General features: G+C 40.0%; 1 protein-coding gene across 1 annotated transcript in view; it reads right to left on the reverse strand.

The window, feature by feature from the left end:
* Positions 1 to 4,287: 4,287 nt before the first annotated feature.
* LOC126192787 (phosphatidylglycerophosphatase and protein-tyrosine phosphatase 1) overlaps positions 4,288 to 14,050 on the reverse strand; it is a 30,977-nt gene continuing 21,214 nt past the window's right edge. Inside the window, exon 4 of the mRNA XM_049932631.1 lies at positions 4,288 to 4,549. Coding sequence (XP_049788588.1) covers positions 4,427 to 4,549 — 123 coding nt within the window. The 3' untranslated portion in view covers positions 4,288 to 4,426. The remainder of the gene's footprint in view (positions 4,550 to 14,050) is intronic.

Below are 14,050 nucleotides of genomic sequence, written 5' to 3' on the forward strand. Positions count from 1 at the left end.
AGTTCTATCGACGATGCTGCAGATGGTATTCTCCGACTTAATCTCGGAAGCAATACTGGCAGTCTTTACCAATTCCGCTAGCGACCCGAAACGAGAGAAAATCTCCTCTGATCCAAAGTGACACACGCCATTGGTACTGACATGGACTACCACCTGCAGTTGGCTGCAACCTGTACTCTTCATGGCGTCTGGAAGCACCCTTTCCACATCCAGAATGACTCCCCCCAGTATGCACACAGAGTGCATACTTGGCAGCCATTTTCCTAAGTGGCCCCATTACGCGCCTAATGTTGGAGCTCCCAACTACCAGCAAACCCACCTCTGTGAATGCCCAGACCTTGTGGCCCGAGAAGCTTCCTCTGGAACAGGGTGGGCGACTGCATCTGGCTCAGAGACTTCATCAGCCACAGATAACGCCTAAAACCTGTTTGTCAAACGAACCAGGGAGGCCCTATGGTCGGCCCCACGGAAAGCCTTTCACTGCCTGCCAGACTTTGGAATGATCTCCCACGGGTGAGTGGTCAACCACAATGCAGGCAGTACACGGGACGGCCACAGCAGTGGATCGATTGGGGGACACGTGGGTCATGTTTGACGTCAATTAAAGTGCCTATCCATTTCTGAACTCGCTCCTGTTTCAAACTCATAAAGGTATGTAATAAACAAATGGTGTACTCACCTTATTAGCAGCAGGTACTCTTAGTGCTCTCTCATTGACTGTCTAACCGACACTGAGCTGTTCTAAGCAAAACAAACGAAAGCCTGTACGATAGGAGGGTTGATACAACAGACGATAGCAACGGCGGTACTGTACACTATACTGTTTTTAAAATGAAAGGTTGCTTGCAGTCAAACACGCAAGAAATTACAAAAAATATACTAGTAACTACAAAGGTAACTGAAAAGAAGTTGCTCCTGTTTGAAGCTCGTAAAAATATGTAATAAACACATGGTGTACTCACCTTATTAGCAGTAGGAACTTGTGGTGCTCTCTCACTGTCTAACCAACACTCAGTAGCTTCTAACACTGGACAGATACTGAAAGTGGGCATTGGCGGAGACAACACTGAGCTTCATCAATAATGTCTAGAAAATGTTCTGGAATCCAGATCAGTTGCACTGATATATCCACAGATACATCATTTTGTATCAGTTCATGCAATCAACGTACACTGCAGGAGTCGTGTAAAGAATTTCAACAATGTACAGCATACAGCTCACTGTTGACAGCTGTCTAGATTATCAGTGTGCTGACAACAAGACAACTGAAAATGGAGAAAACAGAGTTTCGCGCTGCTATTAAATATTTTTATTTGTAGGGTTGGACTGAAGTTCATGCAGACGCAGCACCATCAAAGAAGACCATTTACTTTTGGATTAATGATTTTAAACAAGGTCAGGCGAGCATAAGATAAGGTGCACTCCAGGTGTCCAATTGAGGTCACCACAAAGGAAACCATTGACAAACTACGTGATATGGTAATGCAAGATTGCCAAATAAAAAATTGAGGTCACTGACATTATAGGCATTTCAACTGAGTAAGTGCATAATATCCTGCACAGAGAATTGGCTACGAAGAAGCTGTGTGTGTGTGTGTGCGAGATGGATGCTACAGTTGCTCACAGTCAAACAAAATCTCGCAAATGGCACAACATTTTAACACAATGTTCAGTGATGTTTAATTGCAATGTGCAAGACTTCTTGTTCTCATTTGTGACTGTTGATGAAACCTAGATCCATCGTTACACATGAGTGTCAAAATGGCAATCAAAACAATGGACACAGGCTGATGAAAGTGTGTTGAAGAAGGCAAAGACCATTTTGTCAGCTGATAAGGGGATAGCCACTGTTTTTTTCAGGATTCCCATTCCCAATGAATAATCCTCATACATTACTTGGAGAAAGGCAGAACCATAACTGGAGCCTGTTAAGCTTCATTGTTGGACTGTTTGAAACTTGCGTAGGCTGGGGAGGGGAATAAAAAAAGGGGGGGAGGGGAAGGTTGGCATGCAAAAAAGTGTTCTTTAACACCAGTGATAACAATGGTGACAGTGCACGAATTGGGCTTGCAATTGGCTCCTCATTCATCCTATTCACCACACTTCACCCCAAGTGACTTCTTCCCATTCCCTTATATGAAATTTTGGCGTTCTGGGAAGAAATTTTCATCAAATAAGGCAATGGTAGTTGCAGTCAACGAGTATTTTGGAGAGTTTGAATTTATTTTTCCAACGGAATGAAAGAGCTGGAAGATCACTGGACCAAGTGTATATCCCTCAAGGAGACTATGTCAAGAAGTAAGGTGAGTTTTTTGTGAAACAAACACTTTTCTCTACCAGACTTATCAAACCATCCTCGTATTAACAGTTAGCTCAGAATTTTTGCAGGTGATGCAGCTGTCTGAAAAAGGCTGCACAAATATTCAGTCAGATTCAGCAGTGGATGCAAAAAAACCTCAAGGAGGGGGCGCTAAAGATATCTTGAGCTACCTTTACTTTTACCGTAATAAAAAATAATCAAGTCACATACAAAGTTTAAGAAAGTTGTACTTGCTACAACTAGGACTTTTTACTTATTCCTTCTTCAGTCTTAATATTTCTGCTTCTGAATGTAAACTAGATTCCTATTCGGTGAATAGTCCGTATTTATAATGCTATGTACTGAAGAAGGGTGTTCGTACAAGAAAACCATAGAATATTCATGACGTTTCTCGAAGAAATGACAAACAGAATAATGTACCGAGATCACTAGAATAGCTGCGACTTTTCTCGTAGGTACATGTTAGCTATCTATGTGCCAGACAGAAACGTATAAAATACGATGACACGGATGCGCGTGCTACATAGGAAAGTACAACTACCTGATAACTCGATTCAGTCAAGTCAACTGACCAAAAAATGAATGAGTAGCGTGCAGGTTGACTGGGGGAGCGGCACGGGTGGCAATGCGGGTGACCCCGCAAAGGGGGGGGGGGGGGGGTGGTGCATGTCCCGGACACCCTCCCTTATGTATTCACCACTGGTTAGATCTCTTAATAAGATTTAAAAGTGGTGCAAAGTATGGCAACTTACTTTGAATGTTCAGAAATGTAAAAACCTTGTACTTCATAACAATAAATGTAGTAGCCTATGTCTACAATATCATCTGTCAACTCATACAAATACTAGGGTGTAACAACTTGTAGGTATATCATCATCATCATCATCATCATCATCAGTGTTCTGCCTAAAAGCAGGTTTTCAGATGGTAGTTCTCCAGGCTGTCCAGTCTTCTGCCATTCTCTTCAGGTCTGCATAATTTCCTCTTCCCTTTATGTCGTTTATCATCTTGTATCTCCTTCTTCCTCTCAGTCTTCTCCCACTAACCAATCCTTCCAAAGCATCTACTAGAAAGCACTCCCTTCTCAATGAATGTCCCAACCAGTTCTTTTTCCTTTCTCTTACAACCTTCAGCAGACATCATCTCTCACCAACCCTTTCCAATACTCTTTCATTACTCACTCTTTCCATCCAGCTTATTATCTCCATTCTCCTCCACATCCAAATCTCAAATGCATTTGAGCATTTTAGAAGCATTTTAGGTATATGAAATGCAACAATTATGTAGGCTAAATTGCAGGTGAAACAGGTGGCACACAACGCGGTTCTTTAACACTCATGTGTGACATCCTAAGGCATATGTTTACTAGCAAGTCAACTTCTACAAGCCACTTCCAGAAGCTGCTTCTGCAAGTTCTTTGACATGGCAACACTGCCAGCAAGTCTACTTCCACAAGTTTCGTCAACTTCCAGAAGTAGCTTCTGCAAATTAGAGGAAACAATTTTTTCATCCTGCTGCATGCACTTGCAGTTGCTGGAAGTTTTCTCAAACTTGCAGAAGATTTGTGTATTCAATACTGGTATGAAAATGCCAGTGTCAAAAAGGAAAATAGCACAAAGACAGATGGACCAAAAGATATGTACCTTTGGAAACCCTCAACATATACAACTGGCCACTTTCAGACAAGGAAGTGAAAGATGAATTTACCGAATAGGCAACTTTGTTTCTCCAGAAGGCGAAGTAGAATGGCAGTATAGACATCTTTAAATTTTAGCTGATTTTTTGCTGTTAGCATAAACATAAGTCCATTACATTAAAATAAAATGTCAAATGCAGTTTGAAAAAAAATCAAAGATTAGAGTGCAGTAACAAATGTTACTCTGAATATCAAAATTAGCAAAGTGCTGACAGGTGCATTCTACACTCAGAAAAATAGGTCATAAAATTCACCATGGAAAATTCATTACTTACACACAAAACATTTTATTCCATCATTCATTAAAAAATCTCTTTCAACACATCTAACAAAGTTCAACAGATAATAACATTATCAGAACACTTTTAAAAAGTGGACAGATTTTCATAAAATTCTAGTACATTGATCTGTTAACATTTTACATTATTTTTATGGTACATCTTGAGAGCATCCCACTGTTTAGTGTGCAACAGAATATGAGGCCTTTTCCTCTTCATATGTTTCACTGCATCTTCTGGAGTCCATTTATTTTTCTTAAAGCAAGAAATTTAATCGATCAGTTTACAGATCATATAAGTTCCCTTATTGATAAGCACACATATTTGATTTGAGCTGACAGATTATTAAGCCTTAACATTGCATCTATATAGCTACAACATTTAAAAATTATCCCAGAGGTGACATAATTGTGTGAAACTGGAGGATACATATAACATGATAGTCGAAGTATTGTTTACTTCAACACATTTCTCACAATTAAAAGTACACTACAAAAGCATAAATACTAACAATAGAACACAGTGATTAAAGTTATGTAAAAGTACATGAATCATGCAAGCAACCTTTATGAGAGGTTTTCAGAGCATCTAACAAATTAAAATGAAGTAACTTCATAAGCGAAACTCCCCATCCCATCCCCTTAGATCTAGTGGTAAGAGGACTCGTAGATAGCCCGTCAAAAACTGAACACAGATCGAGCACAAAAACAGGAAGCAAAATAGAAACAGTGAATGGTCTAAGAACAAGAAGCGCATTACAGAACAGTCATGAAGTGCACTGGCATTGTGGTAAAGTGGTTACGGTGTTGGACTGCCAAGTGGACAAGCTGTGTTCAAAACTTCCCAGTGCCCTTTATTTCCCCTACTGCTCACTTTACTCAAATCTGTGTCTATGTCATGGTGGTAGCAACCATTTGCAACAGCGAGGTGTACGGTAGGGACCTATAACAACAGTTGATTCTGCACAACTACTCTATTACCAGCCGAAAGGAAGTGGCTTTTGAATGGGAACCGCAAAAGTTGATGACAATACGCCAAGTCAACCGAAACCTCCACCAGAAAACACGTCTGGGGTGTCATACCCAGCATTAGTGACACTACGCATTTCATACAATAGTAATCTTCTATGTATGCACCTACTTTGTGCGGCGGTAAGTGAGTAAGACACATGCCTCCTTGCCCAATATAGGTATTCATACCAATGTGAATGCGATCATTCTCACGGAAATTATGAAAACATAATAGTTTGTCATGTACACTGCAGGAAATGAACACAACAGTTTCACAATCGTACAATATCTCTGTGCTCTGTAAAAAAATATGATTTTTAACATTTTTGAAGTTGCATTCCATTATGGAAGTCTTGATTCTTGACCTTTGTTGTCACATAGTTCGTACCCGTTTATTTGTTGTTTCCATTTCTGTGAGACATCTACGTGGTATTTCGCCTGCTCTCACAATTCATCACATTTACTTGCAACAGTAACACACTCTTACCAAATGACTCATACTCTATAACCAAGGTATAGTATGACAATAGCCAAGACTACAGAAAGAGAACAAACATTTCAATGACTGGACAGACATTCATAATTTTGTGAAACAAAAATGTATACATGGCATGGAGGAGTTTTGAACCCAGCTTGCCTACATGGTAGTACAACACCAAGACACTTACCCACGATGCTGCTACTATTTCAGGCCGCTGTTTATTGCACTTCTTGTTCACAGTTTCTATTTTGCTTTTTTTCACAGTTCAGTACACCTTCTTCCTGTTGTCATGCTTGATGTGTGTTTAGTTTTTGACGGGCTATCCACTGTGCAATCTTACCACTAAATCTGAGAGGGTGCAAATTGGGAATTTTCCTTGTAAGACTCAAAGACCAAGTAAAATGTGAAACAAGGCCAGCTCAGGTCACGTTCCGATTTTGGAAAAGAAACAGACTGAGCTAGACCTCTGTGGTCCATTAGCTACAAAGCTTTCAGCTACAGGAAGAGCCATAGCAGTTGTTTATGCCTGCATAATTTTACAAAATCACATTCTCAATTACATTACAGTTTTGTTAATACACACAGCTAGGCCAATTACTGCACACTGGTACAACTGTCTTGTTGCCCTGTCTCAAGTCATCGGCATCTCCCTGGGCCCTATAAAGTACTTGTTCACAGCTAATTACAGGCTGTGATAAGAAATTGGCACAAATACACAAAATCCACCCACCCACATGTTTTAATACAAATATAGTTTTACTGAGACTTGTGATAATTAAATTGTTTTATGCTGCATATGAAACATGTCTAAAATAATAACTTGTAGTTGGGTGTGAGAGGGGATGGTGGAATTGGGCTGAACAGTTTCATAATGGGCTGCAAATAGATATTTTCATTCAAATCTAAAATATAATATTCTAGAGTAATTCTCATGCAGCACTGAGTACTTATAGAACTATTTGAATCATTACTGAAAAGAGTATTAGAGATTCACGCAAGCCTTTGTTTAACATATTAAACGCACATAGATTTTGAAAATATTGCTGTTTTTCAGAAAACCTGAAATTTGTGGGGAATATATGAACAAATTAATTCATTTACAATCACTGCACAAGAAAGCAAGATAACTTACACATTATACCTACAAACAATAGTAACTGTTAAAAAGGAACCTACCACATGATGGTAAAACTGCACAACAAACTCCTAAAGACTCTAAAATCTACCACTCATGTGAAAAATATAACAATGAAAATAATCAATTATTCATGATCTCCATGCCTGTTTCACCATATGTGCCACCTGGATTCTTCCCCAGACACCAGTTTCTCAGAACTCCGCAGGTGGGAACTAGCACTACAACATGTCCTTTCCAGAATGAGATTTTCACTCTGCAGCAGAGTGTGCGCTGATATGAAACTTCCTGGCAGATTAAAACTGTGTGCCCGACCGAGACTCGAACTCGGGACCTTTGCCTTTCGTGGGCAAGTGCTCTACCAACTGAGCTACCGAAGCACGACTCACGCCCGGTACTCACAGCTTTACTTCTGCCAGTACCTCACCTCCTACCTTCCAAACTTTACAGAAGCTCTCCTGCGAACCTTGCAGAACTAGCACTCCTGAAAGAAAGGATATTGTGGAGACACGGCTTAGCCACAGCCTGGGTGATGTTTCCAGAATGAGATTTTCACTCTGCAGCGGAGTGTGCACTGATATGAAACTTCCTGGCAGATTAAAACTATGTGCCCGACCGAGACTCGAACTCGGGACCTTTGTCTTTCGCGGGCAAATGCTCTACCAACTGAGCTACCGAAGCACGACTCACGCCCGAGAGCTTCTGTAAAGTTTGGAAGGTAGGAGGCGAGGTACTGGCAGAAGTAAAGCTGTGAGTACCGGGCGTGAGTCGTGCTTCGATAGCTCAGTTGGTAGAGCACTTGCCCACGAAAGGCAAAGGTCCCGAGTTCGAGTCTTGGTCGGGCACACAGTTTTAATCTGCCAGGAAGTTTCAACATGTGCTCTGTTTTCACCACCCACCTGACCTTAATTTAATTCCTTCCGTCTCAGCATTTATTCACATTAACTACTCCTTTCTTCACTCCATTTCAGTTTCTTACATCTTTTATTTTCTGACTCATCTATTTTTCACTGTCCCCCTCCCACCTCTGTTATAAACAATGCACTTAGCTTTCCTCTCTTGTTAAGTCATGTATGATGTTTGAGTAGTAATCTCTGTTTTGCACATTACCCTGTTTTCCACCTTTAAGCTCTCAGGTTTTCAAATCTCGTCCAGTGCAGTCTCCAACAATCAGTCTATCCTTATCATGTCCGGTAAGTCTCCCCTGACCCTGGGTTCTGGATGACTTTTCTGAACTGTACCCCTTTCCCTAAACCTCTCCAGTCCTTTTCCTTCAGCCCTCTTCCTCCCCCTTCAACTCCTCTGCAAGACGAAGGAGCCACTGGCTTTGAAAGCTTGTAATAGTTAAATCCTTTTGTAGGTGTGTTCCCCTGCTGCCACTTGGTGAGCAGATTTTTCATCAATACATGTGATAAAGTTTGAGATGTGATTATGAATACATCTATAGTATCACTCCTATTGAACAGGAGAATATTTTATTAATATGGAATAGTATTGTTTTAATTTGCCCTTTACAAACAAAATATGCAACTCGTGAATGTTTTATAACTGTATGAATAAATGACAAGTCATAATGTATAAATTAAAATGAGAAAATTTTAGTAAATACAGTATAAACCATACATCTGAGGTGTTCAATGTCGAAGTGACGGTACTGTACATGACCTAATGAGCTAACAAATAAATACCTGATTTTATTTACTCAATGACACAGTAATAGAAAACAAATAAATTGTTTCAATGCTATTTTGTCAAAAATTGACATTTTGAGCCCGTGGCTGTGTACAAAATATAGGTTGACTCTTACATAGAAGATAACAGCAACCATCCAATTGTTACATGCTATTCATTTATTTAAATGTCGATATTTAAATAAATAGCATGGATGCTGTTATCTTCTAGGCAAGAATCAACCTATATACAAGGTCTGTCTAAAAAGTATCCAACCTTCGATTTTTCCATGCAAAATGGAGACAACAGCGCGGCACCACTGTACACAGTGAAGGAACGGACCTTTATGCGCATGCGTGAATTTTGTCCCCGCCTTCCAGCGAGTCAGTTGCTGCCTGTTGGTTGCTGAGTGAGGTGCTACACAATGTGTTCATCGGATTACCAATTCTCCAAAGATGACTGAATGTGTTGAGGAAAGATACTGCATCAAATTTTGTCAAAAGCTTGGTGATTCTCAAAGCGAAACAAACGGGTGGAAGTGCTGCAGATGGCAGTGTGGTGATTAATTTGTATTACAACCTTACAGCACTCACGGGACACATCAGCCTACCAGTAGCTAAGTGGGCCACAAATTCAAGCCAAATTATTGAAATATGGCAATCAGAAGTTGACGTAAACACTATGCATACAGAGGTGGCTCTGAGCACTATGGGACTTAACATCTATGGTCATCAGTCCCCTAGAACTTAGAACTACTTAAACCTAACTAACCTAAGGACATCACACAACACCCATACAGAGGTATGGAGTAAACTAAAATGAACTGACATGTTCAGTGTTGTTCACAGCAATGTCATTGATATCATCACAGAAAATCCTGCCACTCAAGCCATCCTCTCATGGGACATGAAAATATGCACGGATGAGGAGCTGGTGACGTCACAGCATGGAATTCCCATCTTCCACTACACTGCGATATGTGAAATGAATTAGCTGACATGTCAGATTTTTGTCTCATGGAGAGGATCATAGCTGATGAGATGCAGTATCGGTTTTGTGTCACAAACAGAGCTTAGGAGACGCCATATTGTACGGAGCTAAATTTCATGTGTGGTGTTTTTTTATTATAGAATATGTGATATGAACATAAGCTGTTTCAGGACACCAGCATTTTGAGGATCTCCAAAACCATGTTGCTGAAGTACAAATAGTTGTAATAAAATAACACAAAATTACATACTGATCATTAAAGGCTTCCCATATTTGATACTTTTAGTGTTATAATTTGTGCACTACGAAAGTATACTGTTTCAATGCTATAGCGCAATGATGATCTATCAAAAGTGCATCCCTTTTTGTATAATCTGTCATACTTAAACATCAAATAATGCCATTCGTAGAAACAGCCTTTACACAGCGTACACCGTGTAACTTGGCACTACTGCCGTGTTGAAGCCATAACTTAGTTGACAGTGTCGTATAAAGAGAAAACTAGCAGGTTTATGTCCAGCTACTTACAATTTCTTTGTTTCACTCTTCATTTTACAAAAGATCATGGGCCTTTCTTATTAATTTAATAGACATATTATATGCAACAGCTGATGTTATTTATCATAAATAATGTATTTGCCACAATTCTTGTTGCATAGGAAACAACTGGAATGTTTTCCTTGTAGCCGGAAATCTTGACATGACCACCAGTTTATGTCAGAAAATAAACACACGTTAAGCCCTAGGAGTTTTCCCTCTTATGAAACTCTGTGTAAAATATTTATACCTGTGTCTCGATTTTATGGACTGTCTCATGTTTGTATCTTGCTGGTAAATATGAATATGTTTTTCAGTGATGGTGAGCAGCTACAAAAAATCTCTTCTTCCATTCAAACGAAATTACACAACAAATTCCAATATTGAAACCTATGTGATAAAGTATGTTACTTCCGAGTGATTACAGTCAATACAACATCAACAGTATGGATATTATGCAAACTGATTTTAGACACTGCATTTTAGCTGTATTCAATAAAAAAAAAGAGAGAGGGAGATTCAACTGAGTTAACGAATAACTTGTACTAGCATGTTTCTCAAATCAGTGTAAAGAGTTTTTTTTTTTTGTGTTTCTCTACCAGCAATTCGCTGTTGAACCAAAGACGAATCCAGAATATTCTTCACGATTTTCTCTGCTATTCTTTGTCAACTTCTACAAGTGTTAACACAGCTAGTTTATATGTGTACATTTTCATAAAAAAATCTGCGATTTGCACACCATGTGCAGCTGAGAACTGCCACTGGAGAGAGCTGCCCACAAATCACAACGAGGAGCCTGTTCCATTAAATGTAGCAGGTCATTTCAGGATGTGCAGCAACCACAATGGACAGCCATCTGGCATACTTTGTGATGACAAACACATCTCTTGTGAGGAAAGCTTAAGCAAGAAGTACGTTAAAGCACTGACAGATTCTATAACCCACTAGATCTGTTATCGGTATCCCTCACTGAAAAATAATTTTCCTGAGAATTTAGTCAAGAGGAAGTGAATGGGACTGGCTCTTATCTCTGGATCTAGGCAAATGGTGGGAAATCTGGGCATCAATGTTGCCATAATGTATGCACATACATATGCCCCAATGGGTTGGTATTTCTGGAGACACTGACTTAGAAGAAAGAGTATTTTTCGACAAATCAGAAGAGGCCTATGGAGCAGTCCTTTATGTACAATGCATCACTTCCAACATGATAACAGTACATTTAGTTTGAAGCAAAAATGGATCAGATGGATAACTCTTCCATGGCTGGAACTTCTAGCAATACGTTTTGGTTCAAGCCCATTTTATTATTTCTGTAATGCCACAAACTACAATGCAAGTCGTATAACACTGTGGACTGACTCAACTGTAGCCTCAGGATGTATAGGCCATGACCTTTCCTGTGTCAAACAGTTCTATGGAATTATAAAGAATAATGAATCCATCACAGTGGTGACACTGCCATGGTGAGGAAAATCCAGCTGCTATACTTTCCAGAGGTACTATAGCAGATGAACTTCGGCATGGTAGTATATGGCTTCAAGGGCCTACTGGTTAACAAAGAACCAAACACAAAGGCCACAATTTATATAGACAAAAGACCATTCATTACCACAAAAGAAGAAATTAACAGACCACATGCTCATGGTAAAAACAACACTCCCTATTTTAACAGCTACTCAGCATAGGAACTACTACAAACCGCTGTGAATCACAGAATGGATACTTCGCTTCAAACAGAAGTTAACAAAAGAAAGTAGGACACAGAGAGAACTGACAGCATCAGACCAACACAAAGCAAATACATACTGGATTCAGATCGTTAACAACAGTACTGCACAGCCGAACTGCACACACTGTGCAACAACTTGCCTCCGACACAAAATTCTAAGACAGCTCATTTCAACCTGTTCTTGGATAATGGTTTTATTCATCTCGCAGACATCTGCCTGTTCGCAGAATTATGCAGAGACCAACACCATTGAATTCTTCTTGATGGATAGCCCCATTTCACTCAATGGACAGCATCATTTCACCCACCTGCTAATCCAGCAGCCTCATTTGCCTGCACCACCTTTGAGCGTACACATGGTATTACTTGCACTGAGAATACATTTATGGATTCCTATAGCTCGACAGGCAAAACATGTTCTACACCGCTGTCTACCTTGCAAGATAGTGAAGGTTCACTTTGTTCGACAAACAAAGCAAGGCTTCATTACCAGCAGAACAGGTCTAATCACTGAAACCATTTCCTTGCTGGCCTGTTATCTATGAGACAAGACATTAAGAACAAAGCATACATGCTCTATTCACACATGCAACAATATGCATCCTGCATCTGGAACTAAACTCAGATACATCAACTGACAGACTCTTCACACAGGTTTGTGGGAAGACAAGGATTAGCGAGCACAATTTTCACTGACAACACTAATACCTTCCATTCTGCACTCACAACGCTGAATGAGTTCTGGCAAGCTGTCATGGCATACAAGACGCACTAGTACCTTGCCCAGCAACCTACAACATGGAAATTCATTGCCCCATACACACCTTGCTGGGGAGGATTTTGCTATCAAATGGTAAGATCTGTCAAACTCTGCCTGAGGAAGGTTGTAGGATGGTTGCTGTTGGGCGAAAGAGATTTCAGCCCACTGCCAATCAGCGTAGAAGCAACACTAACTTCCAGACCAGTCACACAAGGAGTGAAGAGGAATATAAGCCACAGACAACAACTTTTCTCCTGGGAAGTGAGCAACCCACAGCACTAACCACCAGTTACAAAGTATTTGTTCAAAGAGTTTCAACAACAGCAGAAGGTGGTAGAAAACTTCTAGAACATGTGAAAGAAAGAGTACCTGACCTTGCTCAAAAACTTCCATGCTGCTCATCAACCAAGCACAAGTTGTGACAAAATGAGTGACTTGGCCAGACAGCTTAGCGCAGTATTGGGATGGCAGCATAGAACCAGGTTGTTGCGTTGTGTGTGGCCGGGCAAGATGAGTAAGGAAGGTTCGATGACACTGCAGCAAGAATGAGGCAGTCGAAGGATAGCTAGTGTGCAAATAGTGTGCGACACTGGGGAAATCCCAACGTTACCAGGCATGGCAGAAGGGGACCGATGCGAGAGGGGGATGACCATCATGATGGTCTGGTGATTGAAACAATCGAATATTCACTAAAATAAGTCCAAAACTGCCTATAGTTGAGCTACAGAGAAAATACAGACATAACAGAAATCAGCGGAAGCTCTAGAAATCAATAAAATTGGCACCATATTTGTACAACATTGTGTTTAGAAATTAGTAGAGTATACATGTTTGTTTATTTATTTATAACTAAGTAATAAATATTTGGAGACATGATATTAATACATAAGACACACCAGCAGATAGGTCATGACTTCAGGTACACAATGAACAAGCATAGTTTGTGATACGCATGCTACTGAGTTGTTAAATTATTTATAGCATTTAATTCAGTTGCACAAAAACAAACAATTCCAGCATGCACACTACCAATTAGCTTCAACATAATGACATTGCAGTAGGGACTATGATGTAACAATTTATGGAAAAAGAATTTAAGTTATGTAAGAATTAAGAAATGTGGTTTGGATCGTGTAGAGCCATAGTGGTTGGTAGAATACTGACATGCACTTGACTAGGTTCTGTGACTCGCTCTCAGAACACACACACACACACACACGCGCGCGAAGGGGCAAAACATATATATTTAGACACGGCACAAGATGTAAACATATGTACATTTATGAATATGTTTATCAAATATGTGTAATGTATACAGAGCAATGTAAAAGTGTATATTTTTGATAAGGTGGCCCAGGAAAAGTAGATCTTGACTGCAGTGGTTGGTCATGTGACCAAGTTCTGGAATATGCACGAAGAGCATGCCTTGTGGTCCTTGGA

Source organism: Schistocerca nitens, chromosome 1 (assembly GCF_023898315.1).
Source record: "Schistocerca nitens isolate TAMUIC-IGC-003100 chromosome 1, iqSchNite1.1, whole genome shotgun sequence".
Classification (NCBI taxonomy): Eukaryota; Metazoa; Arthropoda; class Insecta; order Orthoptera; family Acrididae; genus Schistocerca; species Schistocerca nitens.